The sequence below is a fragment of the Tachyglossus aculeatus genome, chromosome 1 (genome assembly GCF_015852505.1).
Source record: "Tachyglossus aculeatus isolate mTacAcu1 chromosome 1, mTacAcu1.pri, whole genome shotgun sequence".
Taxonomy (NCBI): domain Eukaryota; kingdom Metazoa; phylum Chordata; class Mammalia; order Monotremata; family Tachyglossidae; genus Tachyglossus; species Tachyglossus aculeatus.
Genome location: NC_052066.1, coordinates 66557331 through 66579972, shown reverse-complemented (window position 1 = coordinate 66579972; position 22642 = coordinate 66557331). Strand labels below are relative to the sequence as shown.

Genomic DNA, 22642 nt, shown 5'->3' with positions numbered 1-22642 from the left:
GCGCTTGGGAAGTACAAGTTGGCAACATATAAAGATGGTCCCTACCCAATGGTTTCAGCACATTCCCTGGAAGGGTGGAAAATTTTTGCATGTCTTTTGTTTGACAAATTAAGGATTTTGCCACTTGGGGGATTTCTGACTTTCCCTTTTGCAGAATCTGTTCTCAGCTTTTAAAATTTTCCTCTTGGTGCTGATGATGATATTTAAGTTCTTACTGTGTGCCACGCACTAGGGTAGATATAGAATAATCAGGTTGGACGCGGTCCCTGTCCCAAATGGGGCTCACAGTCTATGTCAGCGGGAGAACAGGTATTAAATCCCCATTTTACAGGTGAGGAAACTAAGATCTTGAAATGTTAAGGGACTTGATTATGGTCACACAGCAGTTCAGTGGCAGAAATGGGATTTGAACCCAGTCCTCCGACTTCCACCACCATGCTCTTTCCACTCAACCATACTTCCTCCCTCTAGAAGGACGGAGAGTATCAGCGGTATGGTCAGATCTCCCACCCAAGGGTGCTCTAGGCTATAAACGTGCCCTCTAGACTGTAAACCCATTGTGGGCAGGGAATGTGTCTGTTTATTGTTCTAATGTACTCTCCAGTGCTCTCCCCACGGTAAGTGCTCAATAAATACGATTGACAGGATGAATGACTGAATGCTCTCGTCAGCCCTTACATTTAAACTAAAGGTGTGGTTTTCCCTCTTGTAGGAACTGGTGTCGCTGAATCCCTCTAAGGCTGCAGAGTTGGTTGCCACCCACTTCATGGAACAAATCGAAACAGTTATCCAAAAACTCCAGGTAAAGTGGAAATTCATTCATTCAGTTATATTTATTGAGCACTTACTGTGTGCAGAGCCCTGTACTGAGCGCTTGGAAAGTACAGTTTGGCAACAAATAGGGATAATACCTGCCCAACAACAGGCTCACAGTCTAGAAGGGGGAAGACGGACAACAAAGCAAAACAAAACAAGTAGACAGGCATCAGTATAAGTAAATAGAATTATAGATATATACACACACATCATTAATAAAAACAGAATAATAAGTATGTACATATATATCCAAGTGCTTTGGGGAGGGAGAAATGAACAACTTGGAGCGAAGATTTAGGGGAGGACGTTTTGGGGGAGAAAGAAAGTGTTGTTCCCACTTTAGGAGTCATCAGTGGTATTTACTGAGCACTTACTGTGTGCAGAGCACTGTACCAAGTGCTTAGAAGAGTACAGTGTAACAGAATTTGTAGCCATGTTCCTTGCCCATGCTAAGCAGCAGAGGGGGAGACAGACATTAATGTAAATAAAGTATTGTTTTGTCACCTGTCTACATGTTTAGTTTTGTTGCCTGTTTCCCCATTCTAGACTGTGAGCCCGTTGTTGGGTAGGGACTGTCTCTATATGTGCCGACTTGTACTTCCCAAGTGCTTAGTGCAGTGCTCTGCACACAGTAAGCGCTCAATAAATACGATTAAATGAATGAATGACTATGTACACGAGTGCTGTGGGGCTGAGGGAGGGGTGAATAAATGGAGAAACTCCAGGTGCAAGAGAGACACAGAGTGGGGAGGGAGAAGAGGAAAAGAGGCCTTAGTCCAGGAAGGCCTCTTGGAGGAGGTGTGCCTTCAATAAGGCTGAGAAGGAAGTGTTGTTGCTCACTTCCTTCTTGCCTTCATTGGCCTCCTTCTCTTCCTCTTCCTCTTCCTCCTTTTTCTCCTTCTCCTCATTTGTTAAGCACCATGTGCAAAGCACTGTTCTAAGCGCTGGGGGGGATAACAGGTGATCAGGTTGTCCCATAGGGGACTCACAGTCTTAATCCCCATTTGGCAGATTCATTCATTCATTCAATCGTATTTATTGAGTACTTACTGTGTGCAGAGCACTGTAATAAGCGCTTGGGAAGTACAAATCAGCAACATATAGAGAAGGTCCCTACCCAACAGCAGGCTCACAGTCTAGAAGGGGGAGACAGACAACAAAACATGTAGACAGGTGTCAAAACCGTCAGAATAAAACAGAATTAGACCTATATGCACATCATTAATAAAATAGAGTAGTAAATATGTACAAGTAAAATAAAATAGAGTAATACATCTGTACAAATATATACAAGTGCTGTGGGGAGGGGATGGAAGTAGGGTGGGGGGGATGGGGAGGAGGAGAGGAAAAACGGGGCTCAGTCTGGGGAGGCTTCCTGGAGGAAGTGAGCTCTCAGTAGGGCTTTGAAGGGAAGAAGAAAGCTTGTTTGGAAGATGTGTGGAGGGAGGGCATTCCAGGCCAGGGGAAGGATGAGGTAACAGGCACAGAGAAGTTAAGTGACTTTCCCAAGGTCACACAGCAGACATGTGGCGGATGCAAGGTGATCAGGTGATCATACAATCACCGGCTGTAACTACACATGCTACCTGTTCTCAGTCAGTTTCCCCAGGAGGTTCATTCATTCATTCATTCATTCAATCATATTTATTGAGCGCTTACTGTGTGCAGAGCACTGTACTAAGCGCTTGGGAAGTACAAGTTGGCAACATAATGAGACAGTCCCTACCCAACAGAGGGCTCACAGTCTAGAAGATAGTTGGGGTTACCTCAAGGAGGGGACCCTGAATCATCCCCCCTGCAACTTTTTCACCAGTCCCTGAGAGGAAACAAATTCTTCCGCTGCTGCGACCCGTTTCCCCTGTTGCCCACAGCTCATCCTCCGCGCTAGGGTAGTCCAGTACTGTCTCCCTTCCCCCCGAAATTTCTCCCCTGAAACTGACTGTGTGGATGTGCTGGCCCGGTGCCTGGGGTAGGGGAGGCTTTGCTCTGCTGGCCCAGCTGCGTGCCCCTTCAGTTAGCTCCGCCTCAGATGACGACGCCAGCCAGAGACAGATGGGGAGCAAAAGTGGCAAAAGTGCCAACAGTCAGCATGAACCGGCAGGCTTGGGAGTCGGAAGGACTTGGGTTCTAATCCTGCTTCCACCACTTGTCTGTTGTGTGACCATGGACAAGTCATTCACGGGGGCGGACAGTTGTCCGGAGCGCAGCTGAGAGCCGGAGGCCCCGAGGCTGCGGGGACCGCTGGGGCACATCTTTTAGACTGTGAGCCCACTGTTGGGTCGGGACCGTCTTTATATGTTGCCAACTTGTACTTCCCAAGGGCTTAGTACAGTGCTCTGCACACAGTAAGCGCTCAATAAATGCGATTGATTGATTCAACCTCTCTGAGAAGCACTGGAGAATGAATGAGTTCATTCATTCATTCATTCATTCATTCATTCAATTCAATCGTATTTATTGAGCGCTTACTGTGTGCAGAGCACTGTACTAAGCGCTTGGGAAGTCCAAGTTGGCAACATATTCATTCAATCATATATATTGAGCGCTTACTGTGTGCAGAGCACTGTACTAAGCACTTAGGAAGTCCACGTTGGCAACATATAGAGACGGTCCGTACCCAACAGCGGGCTCACAGCCTAGGAGGGGGAGACAGAGAACAAAACAAAACATATTAACAAAATAAAATAAATAGAATAAATATGTACAAATAAAATAAATCTGTACATACATATATACAGGTGCTGTGGGGAGGGGAAGGAGGTAAGGCGGGGGGGGATGGGGAGGGGGAGGGTTCAAATACCAGCTCTGCCAATTGTCAGCTGTGTGACTTTGGGCACATCACTTCACTTCTTTGGGCCTCAGTTACCTCCTCTGGAAAATGGGGTTAAAACTGTGAGCCCCCCGTGGGTTAGCCTGATTGCCTTGTATCCTCCCCAGCGCTTAGAACAGTGCTTTGCAATAGTAAATGCTTAATAAATGCCATCATCATTATTATTATTATTATTCTCTGTGCCTCGGTTACCTCAGTTGTAAAATGGGAATTGAGATCGTGAGCACTCTGTGGGATAGGGAGTGTGTTCAACCCAAGTATCTTGTATCTATCTCAGTGCTTAGTACAGTGCCTGTCACAGAGTAAGTGCTTAACAAATACCACAGTTGTTATTATCATTACACAGGAAAATCAGGTCAGACACAGTTGCAGCCCCACATGGGACTCACAGTTTGAACGGGAAGGATGACGTATTGAATCCCTGTTTTACAGATGAGAAAACACCGAGCTATTAAGTGACTTGCCCAAGGTCACACATCAGGCAATTGGCAGAGCTGGGATTAGAACCCAGGTCCTCCGACTCCCAGTCGTTTGCTCTTTCCACACTAGGCCCTGCTGCTTCTTACATCCATCCGCCTAGCGCTTAGAACGGTGCTTTGTACATAGTAAGCGCTTAATAAATGCCTTTATTATTATTATTATTCCTCAGTAACGACTCTGCATTTCAGCCTTCCTCTCATTCCCTTATTGGAAAAAACTCCCCCTTTCAACACCATCACTCTCCCAAACGCTCAGTACAGTGTTCTGAGCGTAGTAAGCGCTCAATAAATGCCATCGATCGACCATCACCCTTGCAGCGGATGTGTGGTGAAGGATTCTCAGGGGTGGGTTTTCAGGTTTGTCAGCTCATCTGTTAGGAGCCTGAGGTTTCTCCCGGCTCTCTGAGCTTCTAGACTGTGAGCCCGCTGTTGGGAAGGGACCGTCTCTATATGTTGCCAACTTGTACTTCCCAAGCGCTTAGTACAGTGCTCTGCACACAGTAAGCGCTCAATAAATACGATTGAATGAATGAATGAATGAATAAATACAATTGAATGAATGAATGAGGCCCCACTTATTTGGAGTAGAGAGGTTCAGGTGAGCACCCTCCGTTGCAGCAGCTGCTGTAGATAATAATAATAATAATAATGACATTTATTAAGCACTTACTATGTGCAAAGCACTGTTCTAAGCACTGGGGAGGTTACAAGGTGATCAGGTTGTCCCATGGCGGGGCTCACAGTCTTAATCCCCATTTTTACAGATGAGGTAACTGAGGCCCAGAGAAGTGAAATGACTTGCCCAAAGTCACACAGCTGACAATTGGCAGAGCTGGGATTTGAACACATGACCTCTGACTCCAAAGCCCGGGCTCTTTCTACTGACCCACGCTGCCTGTCTCTTACATATTAGCTGGAAATCCCATTTGTTCATTCAGTCATATTTATTGAGCGCTTACTGTGTGCAGAGCACTGGACTAAGCCCGTGGGATGCAAGCTTCCAGTTTCAACAATAATAATAATAATAATGGTGGTATTTGTTAAGCGCTTACTATGTGCGCTGGGGGGTGATACAAGGTGATCATGTTGTCCCACGTGGGGCTCACAGTCTTAATCCCTATTTGAAAGATGAGGTAACTGAGGCTCAGAGAAGTTAGGTGACTTGCCCAAGGTCACACAGCAGACATGTGGCGGATACAAGGTGATCAGGTGATCATACAATCACCGGCTGTAATTACACATGCTACTTGTTCTCAGCCGGTTTCCCCAGGAGGTTATAATTGGGGTTACCTCAAGTAAGGGACCCTGAATCAGAGGTGGTGAGAAAAATAGCCCGTTCTGGTACTGATTTGAGATGCCCAGGTGATATGTGATGCTGGAACGAGGTTGATGTCTGAGGAGGGGAGCGTTCTAATCGGCTCGGCCTGTAGTTTAAAACAGCAGCATTCCTCCTTAGTCTTGGTCAGGATCACAGGGAAATGGGCAGGCAGTCTACAATTGCTTTTCTCTTCATTCGTCAGCATTCAATACCTTTCTTCCCTTTGGAGATACAGGACTCTTCGTTTTCTGTTGCAGAGATTTTCTATTCCTTGCTATTAGAGAAGTGGCATTAAAGTGGGTAGAACCCAAGCCTGGGAGACCAAAGGTCATGGGTTATAATCCCGGCTTCGCCACTTGTCTGCCGTGTGACCTTGGGAAAGTCACCGATGGGAAGCAGCGTGGCTCAGTGGAAAGAGCCTGAGCTTGGGAGTCAGAGGTCATGGGTCTGCCGCTTGTCAGCTGTGTGTCTTTGGGCAAGTCACTTCGCTTTTCTGGGCCTCGGTTACCTCATCTGTAAAATGGGGATTAAGACTGTGAGCCCCCTGTGGGACCACCTGATCACCTTGTATCCTCCCCAGCACTTAGAACAGTGCTTTGCACAGAGTAAGCGCTTAACAAATGCCATCATTATCATTATTATCACTTCACTTTTCTTTCATTCAATCATATTTATTGAGTGCTTATTGTGTGCAGAGCCCTTGGGAAGTAAAAGTTGGCAACATATAGAGATGGTCCCTACCCAACAACGGGCTTACAGTCTAGAAGGGGGAGACAGACAACAAAACAAAACTTGTGGACAGATGTCAAGTTGTCAGAACAAATAGAAATAAAGCTAGATGCACATTATTAACAAAATAAATAGAATAGTAAATATGTACAAGTAAAATAGAGTAATAAATCTGTACAAACATATATACAGGTGCTGTGGGGAGGGGAAGGAGGTAGGGCAGGGGGATGGGGAGGAGCAGAGGAAAAAGGGGGCTCAGTCTGGGAAGGCCTCCTGGAGGAGGTGAGCTCTCGGGAGGGCTTTGAAGGGAGGAAAAGAGCTAGCTTGGCGGATGTGCGGAGGGAGGGCATTCCAGGCCAGGGGGAGGACGTGGGCTGGGGGTCGACGGCGGGACAGGCAAGAATAAGGCCCAGTGAGGAGGTTAGTGGCAGAGGAACGGAGGGTTCAGGCTGGGCTGGAGAAGGAGAGAAGGCAGGTGAGGTGGGGGGGTGAGGGGATGGACAGCCTTGAAGCCGAGGGTGAGGAGTTTTTGGTTGATTGGTAGGTTGACAGGCAACCACTGGAGATTTTTGAGGAGGGGAGGGACATGCCCACAGCGTTTCTGTACAAAGATAATTTGGGAAGCAGTGTGAAGTGTAGACTGAAGCATGGAGAGATAGGAGGATGGGAGATCAGGGAGGAGGCTGATGCAGTAATCCAGTCGGGATAGGATGAGAGATTGAACCAGCAAGGTAGCGGTTTGGATGGAGAGGAAAGGGTGGATCTTGGTGATGTTGTGGAGGTGAGACCAGCAGGTTTTGGTGACAGATTGGATGTGAGGGGTGAACGAGAGAGCGGGGTCAAGGATGACACTAAGGTTGCAGGCTTGTGAGACGGGAAGGATGGTAGTGCCATCTACAGTGACGGGAAAGTCAGGGAGAGGACAGGGTTTGGGAGGGAAGATAAGGAGCTCAGTCTTGGATGTATTGAGTTTTAGATGGCAGGCAGACATCTAGATGGAGATGTCCTGAAGGCAGGAGGAGACATGAGCCTGGAGGGAGAGAGAGAGAGCAGGGGAGATGTAGATTTGGGTGTCATCAGCGTAGAGATGATAGTTGAAGCTGTGGGAGCAAATGAGTTCATCAAGGGAGTGAGAGTAGATGGTTCTAATCCTGGCTCTGCCACAGGTCTGCTCTGTTACCTTGGGCAAGGCACTTCACTTCACTGGGTCTCAGTCACTTCATCTGTAAAATGGGGACTAAAACTGTGAGTCCCTTGAGGGATATGGAATGCGTCCAACCTGATCAACTTTTATGTACCCCAATGCTTAGCACAGTGCCTGGCACATAGTAAGTGCTTAACAAATACCATATTTTTAAATAAAAAAGTAGTTTGTGTCAAACACTATACCAAGCACTGGGGTAAGATACTAGATAATCAGGTCAGACACATTCTCTAAGAGGGAGGTAGAACAGGTATTTAACCCTCATTTTACAGATGAGGAAACAGATACTGAGAGGTTGAGTGACTTGCCCAAGGGCAAGTAATGGAGTGGCAGAGCTGGAATTAGAATCCAGGTCTTCCAACTCCCAGGCCTGTGGTCTTTCCAGTAAGTAACTATGCTGAACTTAATATCAATTAATGGTATTTATTGAGCATTTACTATGTGCAGAGCACTCTACTAAGCCCTTGGGCGAATGCCGTACAACAGAATTAGCAGACACATTCCCTGCCCATAGTGAGCTTACAGTCCAGGTGCCCAACTACTCCCAGATGGCTATACTTAGGAAGGAACTCTCCTATAATATGACGTTTAAAATATGTTTTAATATTTTGTTGTTTTTTTTCCTACTCAGAACCAGTTTTTGCTTTTCCAGTTTCTGAGGAGTCTTCTTGACCCAAGGTATGTCACTGCAGTTCAGTTATTCCTGAGAAGTTGAGGAGAAATCGGGATGTTAACTGAGGCTGAATGGTTTGCCCCACGAGTTTTCCAGTACTAATCATAGTTACCATCTCTTAAGAACCGAGGGGAAGGCGTGGTGTGCTTGGCTGACTGAAAATACGTGCACTGGGCTTCTGAAGGCTTGGAAGAACATTCAGAGGATCTTAACAGCAGTTTCTTCAAGTGAAAGTCTAACTAGGTTGTAAAGCTTTCAAAATGGCAGTTATTGCAATCATGTTGGAAGAGGGGCCTGCCTAATTCCTCTTTAGCATCTCCCTCTCGGCCCTCCCTGGGTCTCCTCCCTGAAGTTCCATCTAAGGCCCTCTGGGAGTTGGATGCACCTGATACATGAACAGGAGTTTACTAGCCATTGAATAACTTCACCAGATTAATATTGTCAATTATTGAAAAGCAGCGTGGCCTAGTGGATAGAGCCCAGGCCTCGGCATCAGAAGGTTTTGAGTTCTTATCCCGACCACTTGTCTGCTGTGTGACCCCAGGCAAGTCACTTCACTTCTCCGGGCCTCAGTGACCTCATCTGTAAAATGAGGATTAAGACTGTGAGCCCCATGCAGGACAGGGACTATGTCCAGCCTGACAATCTCGTATCTTCCCCAAGGCTTCGTGCAGAGTCTGGGCACAGTAAGCACATAAGAAGTACCATTTACCAAAAAAAAAATTATTATTCCTCTACCAGACATTAAGGTACTAATAATGATAATAGTAATAATGATGGCATTTGTTAAGCACTTACTATGTGCCAAGCACTGTTCTAAAAGCACTGGATAATAACAATGGGATTTGTTAAGCACTTACTCTGTGCCAAGCACTGTTCTAAGCACTGGGAGAGATACAGGGTGGTCAGGTTGACCCACGTGGGGCTCACAGTCTTAATCCCCATTTTACAAATGAGGTCACTGAGGCCCAGAGAAGTAAAGTGATTTGCCCAAGGTCACACAACAGACAAGTGGCAGAGCTGGGATTAGAACCCACGTCTCCATGGTCTCCCTCTCCCCCTCGTCCCCCCTCCACCCCCCACATCTTACCTCCTTCCCTTCCCCACAACACCTGTATATATGTATATATGTTTGGACATATTTATTACTCTATTTATTTTACTTGTACATATCTATTCTATTGATTTTATTTTGTTAGTACGTTTGGTTTTGTTCTCTGTCTCCCCCTTTTAGACTGTGAGCCCACTGTTGGGTAGGGACTGTCTCTATATGTTGCCAGCTTGTACTTCCCAAGCGCTTAGTACAGTGCTCTGCACACAGTAAGCACTCAATAAATACGATCGATTGATTGATTGATTGGTCTTGGCACTAAGTCACGCCAGTTCGTTTTAGAGATACCGGCTTTTCGTTGTGAGCGCAAGGGCAGGGTAGGAGGGGAAGGTTTTAGAGAGACCAACAGGCCAGAAAGCCTCCGTTTTGAGCGAATGTCCAGCCTCAGAAGCTGTGAAGTCCATCGCCCCCATGAAGTGGGCACCTCTGACCCTTCCTCAGTCAGAGATGACCCTGGACAGTAAATTCAACTGAATATTTGTCCCACAGCCTCTTACCACTGAGTTTTTGGAAATTTTCAGGCCCTTCGAGGAGGCTGGGCCTGTTCCCATAATGCTCAGCAGAATCAATCAATCATTTATTCATTCATTCATTCAATCGTATTTATTGAGCACTTACTGTGTGCAGAGCACTGTACTAAGCGCTTGGGAAGTACAAGTTGGCAACATATAGAGACAGCAGAACTCCCAAGAGCTGGGATTTTGGGGGTTCAGGAACATGCTAGCCATGTGATTTTTCAAGAGGAAGGGGCACAGGTCGAGGGGAGATAATAACGATAATAATTATGGTATTCGTTAAGTGCTTACTATGTGCCAGGCACTATACTAAACGCTGGGGTGGATGCAAGCAAATCAGGTTGGACACAGTCCCTGTCCCGCCCAGTCTTAGTCCCCATTTTACAGATGAGATAACTGAGGCTCAGAGGAATGAGGTGACTTGCCCAAGGCCACACGGCAGACAAGTGGCGGAGCCAGGATTAGAACCCTTGCCCTTCCGACTCCCGGACCCATGCCGTGCTGCTGCCTATCTTCAGCGTGGCTCAGTGGAAAAAGCCCGGGCTCTGGAGTCAGAGGTCGTGGGTTCAAATCCCGGCTCCGCCAAGTGTCAGCTGGGTGACTTTGGGCAAGTCACTTAACTCCTCTGTGCCTCAGTTCCCTCATCTGTAAAATGGGGGTTAAGACTGTGGGCCCCCGTGGGACAACCTGATCACCTTGTAACCTCCCCAGCGCTTAGAACAGTGCTTTGCACATAGTAAGTGCTTAATAAATGCCATCATCATTATTATTATTATTCTATTGCTCTAGACTAGTCTCCCTGTCTAGACTGTAAGCGCGTTATGGGCAGGGAACGTGTCTGCTAATTCTGTCATAATGTACTCTTCCAAGCACTTAGTACAGTGCTCTGCACAGAGTCAGCGCTCAATAAATACCACTGATTGACTGATGGATTGATACTGCCACACCCCAACTCCCCCTCCGTTCCTTCTGAATGGAACGGGAAAGCAGTGTGGCTGGGGAAGCAGCATGGCTCAGTGGAAAGAGCACGGGCTTTGGAGTCAGAGGTCAGGAGTTCAAATCCCAGCTCCGCCAATTATCAGCTGTGTGACTTTGGGCAAGTCACTTCACTTCTCTGGGCCTCAGTTACCTCATCTGTAAAATGGGGATTAAGACTGTTAGCCCCCGCCGTGGGACAACCTGATCACCTTGTAACCTCCCCAGCGCTTAGAACAGTGCTTTGTACATAGTAAGCGCTTAATAAATGCCTTCATTATTATTGTAATTATTATTATTATTATTATTATTATTATTTTTAGCCAACCTAACAAGGTCACTCCGGACTCCAGGCATTGTCCCTCACAGCCTCTTTCCTACGTGCAACTCCCTCACATTGACTAATCCCAAGTGCATCATACAATATTCATCATACAGAGAAGCAGCGTGGCTCAGTGGAAAAGAGCACGGGCTTTGGAGTCAGAGGTCATGGGTTCAAATCCCGGCTCTGCCAATTGTTAGCTGTGTGACTTTGGGCAAGTCACTTAACTTCTCTGTGCCTCAGTTACCTCATCTGGAAAATGGGGATGAAGACTGTGAGCCCCACGTGGGACAACCTGATCACCTTGTATCCTCCCCAGCACTTAGAACAGTGCTTTGCAGATAGTAAGCGCTTAATAAATGCCATCATTATTATTATTATTATTCTGCACACAGCAGGAGTTCTTAATATGCTGCTGCTGCCCTTAATTGACTATTTTTCTCATTCCCACAACAGGTTACATAGCTAACCAAATATTCTCCTAACATGTCTTCTACTTTTAGGAGCTGACTAAAAACACCATGTCCATAGTCAATCAATCCATCAATCAGTCGTATTTACAGTGTGCAGAGCACTAAACTAAACGTTTGGGAGAGTGTAACACAACAGAGATGGGAGCACTTAGTACAGTGCTCTGCACACAGTAAGCGCTCAATAAATACGATTGATTGAGACGTTTTCCCTGCCCACGACAATAATAATAATAGTAATAATAATGATGGTATCTTCTAGACCGTGAGCCCACTGTTGGGTAGGGATCGTCTCTATCTGTTGCCGAATTGTACTTTCCAAGCGCTTAGTACGGTGCTCTGCACACAGTAAGCGCTCAATAAATACGATTGAATGACTGAATTTGTTAAGCGAGTGCTTACTATGTGCCAAGCACTGTTCTAAATGCTGGAGTAGATACAGGGTAATCAGGTTGTCCCACGTGGAGCTCACAATCGTAATCCCCATTTTACAGATGGCTGTAACTGAGGCCCAGAGAAGTGAAGTGACTTGCCTAAAGTCACACAGCTGACACAGCTGACACCACAGCTGGTGGTGGAGCCAGGATTAGAACCCGTGACCTCTAACTCCCAATCCCACAAGTAATTTTTAGTCTATAATGCCTCTAGCACTTAGTATAGTGCTTGGCACATAGTAAGCGCTTAACAAATACTATTATTAATAATAATAATAATGATAACAATGGCATTTTGTTAAGCACTTACTATGTGCAAAGCACTGTTCTAAGCGCTGGGGAGGATACAAGGTGATCAGGTTGTCGCAAATGGGGATCACAGTCTTAATCCCCATTTTACAGATGAGGTAAGTGAGGCCCAGAGAATAATAATAATGGCATTTATTAAGCGCTTACTATGTGCAAAGCACTGTACTAAGCACTGGGGAGGTTAGAAGGTGATCAGGTTGTCCCACGGGGGCGGCTCACAGTCTTCATCCCCATTTTACAGATGAGGTCACTGAGGCTCAGACAAGTGAAGTGACTTGCCCAAAGTCACACAGCAGACAAGTGGCGGAGCCGGGATTAGAACCTATGACCTCTGACTCCCAAGCCCGGGCTCTTTCCACTGAGCCACGCTGCTTCTCTATTATTTTAGTTCTCTAATATTCTCTAATATTTAGTTATTATTTCTAAAAGGAGAGACAGACCTTAAAATAAATAATGGATATGTTCCTAAATGCTGTGGGGCTGCAGTTGGGATGGCTATCACGTGTGACACCGAAGACAGACTGTAAACTCGCTGTGGGCAGGGAATGTTTCTGTTAATTGTTTTATTGTACCTTCCCAAGCCCTTAGTACAGTGCTCTGCATTCATTCATTACTCTATTTATTCATTTATTTATTTTACTTGTACATATCTATTCTATTGATTTTATTTTGTTAGTATGTTTGGTTTTGTTCTCTGTCTCCCCCTTTTAGACTGTGAGCCCACTGTCGGGTAGGGACCGTCTCTATATGTTGCCAACTTGTACTTCCCAAGCGCTTAGTACAATGCCCTCCACACAGTAAGTGCTCAATAAATACGATTGATTGATTCATTCATTCATTCATTCCTGCTTATTGAACGCTTACTGTATGCAGAGCACTGGACTAAGCGCTTACACACTAAACTCTGCACACAGTAAGCGCTCAATAAACACGATTGATCGAATGAATGAAATGTGACTTTAGTTGGGGAAGGCCCCTTGGAGGAGATGTGATTTTAGCAGGGCTTTGGAGGTGTCAGATAGGAAGGCCAGGCAGGGGGAGGACGTGAGCAAGAGCTGGCGGGAATCCAAGCGCTTAGTGCAGTGCTCTGCGCACAATAAGCGCTCAATAAATACGATTGAATGAATGAATGAATGAGGTCAGGGAACCAAGGCCCAGAGAAGTGAAGTGACCTGCACAGGGTCACACAGCAGGTAAATTTATTTTATTTTATTTTGTTAATCTGTGTTGTTTTGCTGTCCGTCTCCCCCTTCTAGACTGTGAGCCCGCTATTGGGTAGGGACCGTCTCTATAGGTTACCAACTGGTACTTCCCAAGCGCTTAGTACAGTGCTCTGCACACGGTAAGCGCTCAATAAATACGATTAAATGAATGAATGAATGAATCCACAGGCATATGTAAGCTTCTAGTTCCCTTTTTTATCCCATATTGGTTCATCTGTGGCAGATGATTAAAAAAAAAAAACACGGAATCCATAATTAAGCCCTTCTGTAGGTTTTTCCTGTGCTGCACCTACATTACCACATTATCCTCACATCTCAGCTTTTTGTACAGTTAAATTGGCCTAGTCTTTGCACTCCAGGGAACTTATTGATTGACCTTACAGAGATTCTGGTGGCATCTGGACACAGCAGTATTAGTCCATTTCAAGTGGCAAAACATCCAGGTGGTAATTACCTGCCAGGGAGGATGGACAGAGGGACAGAAACAGCTGGGCATAGTGGCTAGAGCACGGGCCTGAGAGTCCCAAGGTCATGGGTTCTAATCCCAGCTCCGCCACTTGTCTGCTTTGTGACCTTGGGCAAGTCACTTCACTTCTCGGTGCCTCAGTTACCTCATCTGTAAAATGGGGATTGCGACTGTGAGCCCCATGTGGGACAGGGACTGTGTCCAACCTGTTCAGCTTGTATCTACCCCAGCGTTTAGAACAGTGCCTGGCACACAGTGAGCACGTAACAAATACCATAATTAGTAGTTATTATTATTACTTATTTCCAATAATAATAATAATAATAATGGCATTTATTAAGTGCTTACTATGTGCCAAGCACTGTTCTAAGCACTGGGGAGGATACAAGGTGATCAGGTTGTCCCATGTGGGGCTCACAGTCTTCATCCCCATTTTACAGATGAGGGAACTGAGGCCCAGAGATGTTAAGCGACTTGCCCAAAGTCACACAACTGACAATTGGCAGAGCTGGGATTTGAACCCATGACCTCCGACTCCAAAGCCCGTGCTCTTTCCATTGAGCCATACTGCTTCCAGTGGCGCTAATGGAGCAGTGGCCATTCCACTTTTCAGAATGTTTTCATCTTTTTTGTTTATTTATGGTATCTGTTAGGCACTTACTATGGGCCGAGCACCGTATTAAGCGCTGGGGTAGATAACAGCTAATCAGGTTGGACACAGTCCAAGTCCCACATGGGGCTCACAGTCTTAATCTCCATTTGGCAGAGGAGGTAACGGAGGCCCAGGGGAGTGAATTAATTTGCCCGAGGTCACACAGCAGTGGAGTCGGAATCAGAACTCGGGTCTTTCTGACTCCCACTGTTCTTTCCACTGAGCCACACTGCTCCTCCCACCCCAGTATCCTTCCAGGACTCCCCTCCCTGTTTGCATTTGCATCCAGCTGGGCACCGTGCCGAGGTGTAGAGCGATGACTCCGTCCTCTAAAACAAACCAACTTTTGGGGAGACCAAACGCTGCGATAGTTAAAACATGGTCCATTCAAGTCAGTTTCCATCCGGGTTCCCTCCCTCCCCCACAGAGAGGTTGCTTGGTAATGTCGATGCAATCTTTGTTAACAATCCCCTGGGGACTCCTGAAGTGCAGGGTTTGATTTTTCTTCTGGGGAAAAAGAAAAGGCTTAATAAGAGATGGGGCCACATAACATTCAAAGTTTTTCATCACAATAGTTAAATTGAACAATGCAGAAGAGCGGCTTATTTTGCCAAGGGGCAAAACTTACACGGTCTGGATGATGATGCTTTTGTTTCAAGCCGAGCCCATATTTTCAGTGTTTCTGTGGAAAATTGGTATTGAATATTGGTACATAAACCTTCCTCTGGGGAAAAATAAGTTTCTAGGAGAAATACTCGCTTCGAATTAGGCAAGTTCACGCGCTTTCATTCATTCAATCGTATTTATTGAGCGCTTACTGTGTGCAGAGCACTGTCTAAGCGCTTGGGAAGTACAAGTTGGCAACATATACAGACGGGCCCTACCCAACAGTGGGCTCACAGTCTAGCTTTGGAGTGCAAGGTGTGTCTTTCAACCAGCGTCCTCAGGCGCAGGTCGAGCTCATCCTCTTTTGGCGACGTCAATCCACGGTCTCTCAAACGGGCCGCGGCCAACCCAGATCTGCAGTATTCATTCAGTCGTATTTATTGAGCGCTTACTGTGTGCAGAGCACTGTACTAAGCGCTTGGGAAGTACAAGTTGGCAACATATAGAGACGGTCCCTACCCAACAGCGGGCTCACAGTCTAGAAGAACAATCACCTGGCCCAGACATCACCTGGCTCGGCATAAACCCACCCTTCTCTCAGTCCACTGCCGTTAGGCCATGGGGTTCATTCTCCCTCCAAGTTGTTGCCAGAACTCTTTTTGTCTAGTTATTTTAGACTGTGAGCCCACTGTTGGGTAGGGACTGTCTCTATATGTTGCCAACTTGTACTTCCCAAGCGCTTAGTACAGTGCTGTGCACACAGTAAGCGCTCAATAAACACGATTGATTGATTGATAGTTATAACTAACAGTATCCAGTATATGATGATATGAGGTCCAGCTAGATCATTGTACTAAGCGCTTGGGAGAGTACACTGTAGCAGAGTTTGTGGGTATGTTCCCTGTCAACAAGGAATTTACAGACTAGAGGGGGGACAGGCAGACAGACAGAAGCAGCGTGGCTCAGTGGAAAGAGCCCAGGCTTTGGAGTCAGAGGTCATGGGTTCAAATCCAGGCTCCGCCACTGGTCAGCTGGGTGACTTTGGGCAAGTCACTTAATTTTTCTGAGCCTCAGTTACCTCATGTGTAAAATGGGGATTAAGACTGTGAGTCTCCCGTGGGACAACCTGATCACCTTGTAACCTCCCCAGCGCTTAGAACAGTGCTTTGCACATAGTAAGCGCTTAATAAATGCCATCATTATTATTATTATTAAAATAAATTACAGATAGCAATCAATCACTTATTGAGTACTTTGCTGTGTGCAGAGCACGGTGCTGAATGCTCGGGAGAGTGTACTCTAGCAATATAAAAGTTATAACACCAAGCTACCCTGCATGCTGAGGGGGACCGCTTTCGCTGCACTAGGCGAGCTAACCTGTTAGCGCTGAGTGTTGCTACCATATGGTTGTCTGGCTTCAGGTCAGATCATCAGTCAGTACGTCAACCCATCAGCCGGTGTGTCTTGAGCATTTACTGTGTGGAGAGCACTGTACTGAGCGCTTGGGGGAGAACGGTAGAATAAGTAGACCCCATCTCTGCCCTCAAGGATCTTGCGGGCTAGCTGGGGAGACAGAGATGTTCTCAATTACAGGTAATTCATCATCTAAATGGCCATTCCCACAAATATTCTGCTGACATAATCACTTGATTCAGGCCACAGGAGCCTGGCCTTGATTAATGATGTGTATATAGCTATGATTCTGTTTACTGTGATGGTATTGACACCTGTTTACTTGTTTACTTGTTTTGTTTTGTTGTCTGTCTCCCCCTTCTAGACTGTGAGCCCATTGTTGGGTAGGGACCATCTCTATGTGTTGCCGATTTGTACTTCCCAAGCGCTTAGTACAGTTCTCTGCACACAGTAAGTGCTCAATAAATATGATTGAATGAATGAATGAATAACAGAAATATTTATGTAAGTGCTGTGGGGCTGAGGGAAAGGTAACTATTAAGTGCTTAAAAGACACAAATCCAAATGCAAGTGTGAAGCAGAAAGGAGAGGGAATAGGGGAAATGAGGTCTTAATCGGTGAAAGCCTCCGGGAGATGTGATTTTAAGTTGAGGAGGAGGATGGATAGGAAGTGGGGAATGACTTACAGGGTGTGGGCAGCGGGGTGAAATAGACAAAATGGAGGTACTGTGAGTAGGTTGCTTTTAGGGAAGCAAAGGATGCGGGCTGGATTATAATAGGAAATCAGCAAGGTAAGATAGGAGGGGGCGAGCTGAGTGAACGCTTTAAAGCCAATAGTAAAGAGTTTCCATTTGATCCAGAGATGGATGGGCAACCACCGGAGGTTCTTGAGGTGTGGGGAAAACATGGACCGAACAGTTTTTAAGAAAAGCGATCTGGGCAGCAGAGGGAATGATTGATTGATTGAGAGACAGGAGCCAGGAAGGTCAGGAAGGAGGCTGATGTAGTAATAATAATAATAATGATTGCATTTGTTAAGCGCATACTATATGCAAAGCACTGTTCTAAGCACTGGTTAGAACAGGTGATCAGGTTGCCCCACAGGGGACTCACAGTTTTAATCCTCATTTTACAGAAGAGGTAACTGAGGCCCAGAGAAGTGAAGTGACTTGCCCAAAGTCACACAGCGGACAGTTGGCAGAGCCGGGATTTGAACCCATGACCTCTGACTCCAAAGCCCGGGCTCTTTCCATTGAGCCACGCTGCTTCTCTGTAGTCATGGTGGGGTAAGATAAGTGCTTGGAGCAGCTTAATAACAGTTTGGATGAAGAAGAAAGGGCAGATTTTAGCGATGTTGGGGAGGTTGAACTGACAGGATTTGGTGATGGATGGAATATGTGGGATAAATGAGAGAGATGAGTCGGGGATAGTACTACTACTACTACTAATAATGATGGTATTTGTTAATAAGAATAATGATGGCATTTGTTAAGCACTTACTGTGTGCAAACCACTGTTCTAAGTGCTGAAGCGCTTACTATGTGCCAGGCACTGTTCTAAGCACTGGGGTAGATGCAAGATAGTCGGGTTGAACACAGTCCCTGTCCCACATAGGGCTCACAGTCTTAATCCCCGTTTTACAGGGGAGGGAACTGAGATACAGTGGAGCAAAGTGACTTGCCCAAGGTAACACAACAGACAAGTGGGGGAGCCGGGATTAGAACCCAGGACCTTCTTATTCCCAGGTCTGTGCTCTGTCCACTAGGCCGTGCTGCCTTGAGACAGGGAGGATAGTGATGCTGCTATAGTGACAGGAAAGACACGGAGAGGACACGGTTTGGGTGGGAAGATGAGGGGTTGTCTTTTGAACCTGTTAAATTGGAGGTGTCAGAGGAACATCCAAGTAGAGAAGTCCTGGAGGCAGGAGGAAATGCGACATGCAGAGAAGGAGAAAATTCAGGGAACTGGAGATGTAGATCATTCAATCGTATTTATTGAGCGCTTACAGCGGGCAGTGCACTGTACTAAGCACTTGGGAGAGTACAAGATAACAGAGTTCATTCATTCAGTTGTATTTATTGAGTGCTTACTGTGTACAGAGCACTGTACTAAGTGCTTGGGAAGTACAACTTGGCAACATATAGAGACGTTCCCTACCCAACAGTGGGCTCACAGTCTAGAAGGGGGAGACGGACAACAAAACAAAACATATTAACAAAATAAAATAAATAGAATAGTAAATATGTACAAGTAAAATAGAGTAATAAATCTGTACAAACATATATACCGATGCTGTGATGAGGGGAAGGAGGTAGGGCAGGGGGATGGGGAGGGGGAGAGGAAGGTGGGGGCTGAGTGTGGGAAGGCCTCCTGGAGGAGGTGAGCTCTCAGTAGGGCTTTGAAGGGAGGAAGAGAGCTAGCTTGGCGGATGGGCAGAGGGAGGCCATTCCAGGCCCGGGGGAGGACGTGGGCCGGGGGTCGATGGCGGGACAGGCGAGAACGAGGCCCGGTGAGGAGATCAGCGGTGGAGGAGCGGAGGGTGCGGGCTGGGCTGGAGAAGGAGAGAAGGGAGGTGAGGTAGGAGGGGGCAAGGGGGATGGACAGCCTGGAAGCCCAGGGTGAGGAGTTTCTGCCTGATGCGCAGATTGATTGGTAGCCACTGGAGATTTTTGAGGAGGGGCGTAACATGCCCAGAGCGTTTCTGGACAAAGACAATCCGGGCAGCAGCATGAAGTATGGATTGAAGTGGGGAGAGACAGGAGGATGGGAGATCAGAGAGGAGGCTGATGCAGTAATCCAGTCGGGATAGGATGAGAGATTGAACGAGCAGGGTAGCGATATGGATGGAGAGGAAAGGGCCGATTTTGGCGATGTTGCAGAGGTGAGACCGGCAGGTTTTGGTGACGGATTGGATGTGAGGGGTGAACGAGAGAACAGAGTTGGTAGACTCTGCCCATAATGACCTTACAGTCTAAAGAGGGAGACAGACATTAATATAGGCCACTGTTGGGTAGGGACTGTCTCTATATGTTGCCAATTTGTACTTCCCAAGCGCTTAGTACAGTGCTCTGCACATAGTAAGTGCTCAATAAATATGATTGATGATAAATAAATATATTTGATTATCATCCTCATTGGAAGCAGTGTGGCTCTGCGGAAAGAGCACGGGCTTGGGAGTCAGAGCTCATGGGTTCAAATTCCAGCTCTGCCAGACTTTGGGCAAGTCACTTAACTTCTCTGTGCCTCAGTGACCTCTTCTGTAAAATAGGGATTGCCCCACGTGGGACAACCTGATCACCTTATAACTTCCCCAGCGCTTAGGACAGTGCTTTGCACATAGTAAACGCGTAACAAAGGCCATTATTATTATAGAGATGGTAGTTGAAGCTGTATGAGCAAGTGAGTTCAACAAGGGAGTGGGTGTTGATGGAGAATAGAAGGGGAGCCAGAACTGAGTCCTGAGAGACCCCCACAAAGTGAGGCAGAGGAGGGGCCTGTGAAAGAGATGGAGAATGAACGGCTGGAGAGATAGGAGAAGAACCAGAAAAGGACAGTGTCCATGAAGCCAAGGTTGGATAATGTTTCCAGGAGAAGGGGGATTTGGGGAGGGAGAGTGTTCCAGGCCAGAGGCAGGACGTGGGCTAGGGGTTGGCAGCAAGTTAGGTGAGATGGAGGCTCGGCAAGAAGTTAGCACTAGAGGAATGAATTGTGTGTGCTGGGTTGTAAAAGATGAGAATCCATCAATCAATCATATTTATTGAGCGCTTACTGTGTGCAGAGCACTGTACTAAGCGCTTGGGAAGTCCAAGTTGGCAACATATAGAGACAGTCCCTACCCAACAGTGGGCTCACAGTCTAGAAAGGGGAGACAGAGAACAAAACCAAACATGTTAACAAAATAAAATAAATAGAATAGATATGTACAAGTAAAATAAATAAATAGAGTAATAAATATGTACAAACATATATACATATATACAGAGAAGCGAGATGAGGCAGAAGGGGGCGAGGTAGTGGACTGCTTTAAAGCCAATGGTGAGGAGTTTTTGTTTGTGGAGGTGAATGGGAAACCACTGGAGGTTTTGGAGAAGCTGGGTGATGTCCTGAACGTTTCCATAGAAAAAAGATCCAGGCAGCAGAGTGAAGTATGAACTGGAGTGGGGAGAGACTGGAGGCCGGGAGGTCAGCAAGGAGGTCGATGCAGTAATCCAAACAGGATAGGATAAGTGAATGTATTAACCTGGTAGCAGTTTGGATGGAGAGGAAAAGGTGGATTTTAGCGATGTGGTGAAGGTGGGATCGAAAGGATTTAGTGACGGATTGACCATGTGGGTTGATTGAGAGAGAGGAGTCAAGGATAACGCCAAGGTTACGGGCTTGCGAGACAGGAAGGATGGTGGTGCCATCGACAGTGGTGGGAAAGTCGGGGGAGGACTGGGTTTGTGTGGGAAAATAAGGAGCTCTGTTTTTGGATGTGTTACGTTGGAGGTGACGAGAAGACAAGCACTTAGTACAGTGCTCAAGTGCTTAGTACAGTGCTCTGCACACAGTAAGTGCTCAATAAATACGATTGAATGAATGAGTAGACAGCCAAGTAGAGATGCCTTTGAGATGCCTGCTTTCAAGGCAGGAGGAGATGAGAGACTGCAGAAAGGGAGAGAGATCAAGGCTAGAGATGTAGATTTGGGTATCATCTGTATAGAGGTGGTGGTTGAAGACATGGAAGCGAATGAGTTCTCCAAAGGAGTGGATATAGATGGAGAATAGAAGGGGACCCAGAACTGAACCTTGGGGGACCCCCACAGTTAGTGGGTGGAAGGCAAATGAGGAGCCCATGGAGACTGAGGGTGAACGGCCAGAAAGATAAGAGGAGAACCAGGAGAGGATGGAATCAGTGAAGCCGAGGTTGGATAATGTTTCCAAGAGATGCGGGTGGTCCACAGTGTCAAAGGCAGTGAGAGGTCGAGAAGGATTAGGATGGAGTAGAGGTCATTGGATTTGGCAAAGAGATCATTGGTGACCTTTGAGAGGGTGGTTTCTGTGGACTGAAGGGACGGAAGCCAGATCGGAGGGGGGTCAAGGAGAGAATTGGAGGAGAGGAAATGGAGGCAGCAGGTGTCGACAACTCGCTTAAGGAGTTGGGCAAGGAATGGTAGGCGGGAGATGGGGCGATAACTGGAGGGAGCCATGGGCCAGCCCTTAGTACAGTGCCTGGCACATAGAAATTGCTTTACAAGTACCATAAAAAACCAGGCACTTCTCAGGGGTGCCATAGCTAAGATCCTGGCCTGGCACATTATGGGCAGGGAATGTGTCTATTTATTGTTTTATTGTATTCTCCCAAGTGCTTAGTACAGGCTCTGCACACAGTAAGCGCTCAAAAAATGCAGTTGACTGACTGACTGATATCTTTATCACAGTTATCGGCGTGGTCTTCTGCCAAAGCGCTCGGGATCTATTCTAATCAGATCCTCATGCAACAGAGCTTTCTGGAGAGGGCCAATCAATTCATCAATGTCAGAGGTCCTAAATCTGCATTCATTCATTCGATTGTATTTATTGAGTGCTTACTTTGTGGAAAACATTTTACTAAGTGCTTGGAAGAGTACAGAACAGTGCTTTGCACATAGTAAGCACTTAATAAATGCCATTATTATTATTATTATTATAAACAGACACATCCCCTGCCACAACAAACAAGCTTACAGTCTTCTAACAAGGGCCAGGGAGTTCCCTTGGATAGCCCACCTTGTCTTGTCAAAGTCCTCAGAATGTGACAGGCAATCACTCTACAACCTTAACTTAACCTTAACTTGTACCTCCCAAGCGCTTAGTACAGTGCTCTGCACACAGTAAGTGCTCAATAAATACGATTGAATGAATTGAACCTTCCCCGTGCCTCATTCGAAGCTCTGGAGGTAACTTCCACTCAGAAGCTTGCAGTCTTCTCTGTAGCATCCCTGGTATTTTATCCCTTTCACAAAAAAAAAAACCAAAAACAAAACAGCCTAGGTCAGAGCCTTCTCTCTGATGGCTGCCTTGACAGCTTGATCCAGAAATTCAGTGGATAGAATAAGCCTTCAAATTTGCAGTTAGC

At 46.4% G+C, this 22642-nt stretch overlaps 1 protein-coding gene across 3 annotated transcripts in view; it reads left to right on the top strand.

Annotated features, from left to right (window-relative positions):
• Window positions 1-22642, top strand: part of VPS8 (VPS8 subunit of CORVET complex) — a 367622-nt gene that overhangs the window by 225805 nt on the left and 119175 nt on the right. For all 3 annotated transcript variants that reach the window (XM_038743776.1, XM_038743795.1, XM_038743785.1), the window contains 2 exons: window positions 713-802; window positions 8008-8054. In XM_038743776.1, coding sequence (XP_038599704.1) covers window positions 713-802; window positions 8008-8054 — 137 coding nt within the window. The remainder of the gene's footprint in view (window positions 1-712; window positions 803-8007; window positions 8055-22642) is intronic.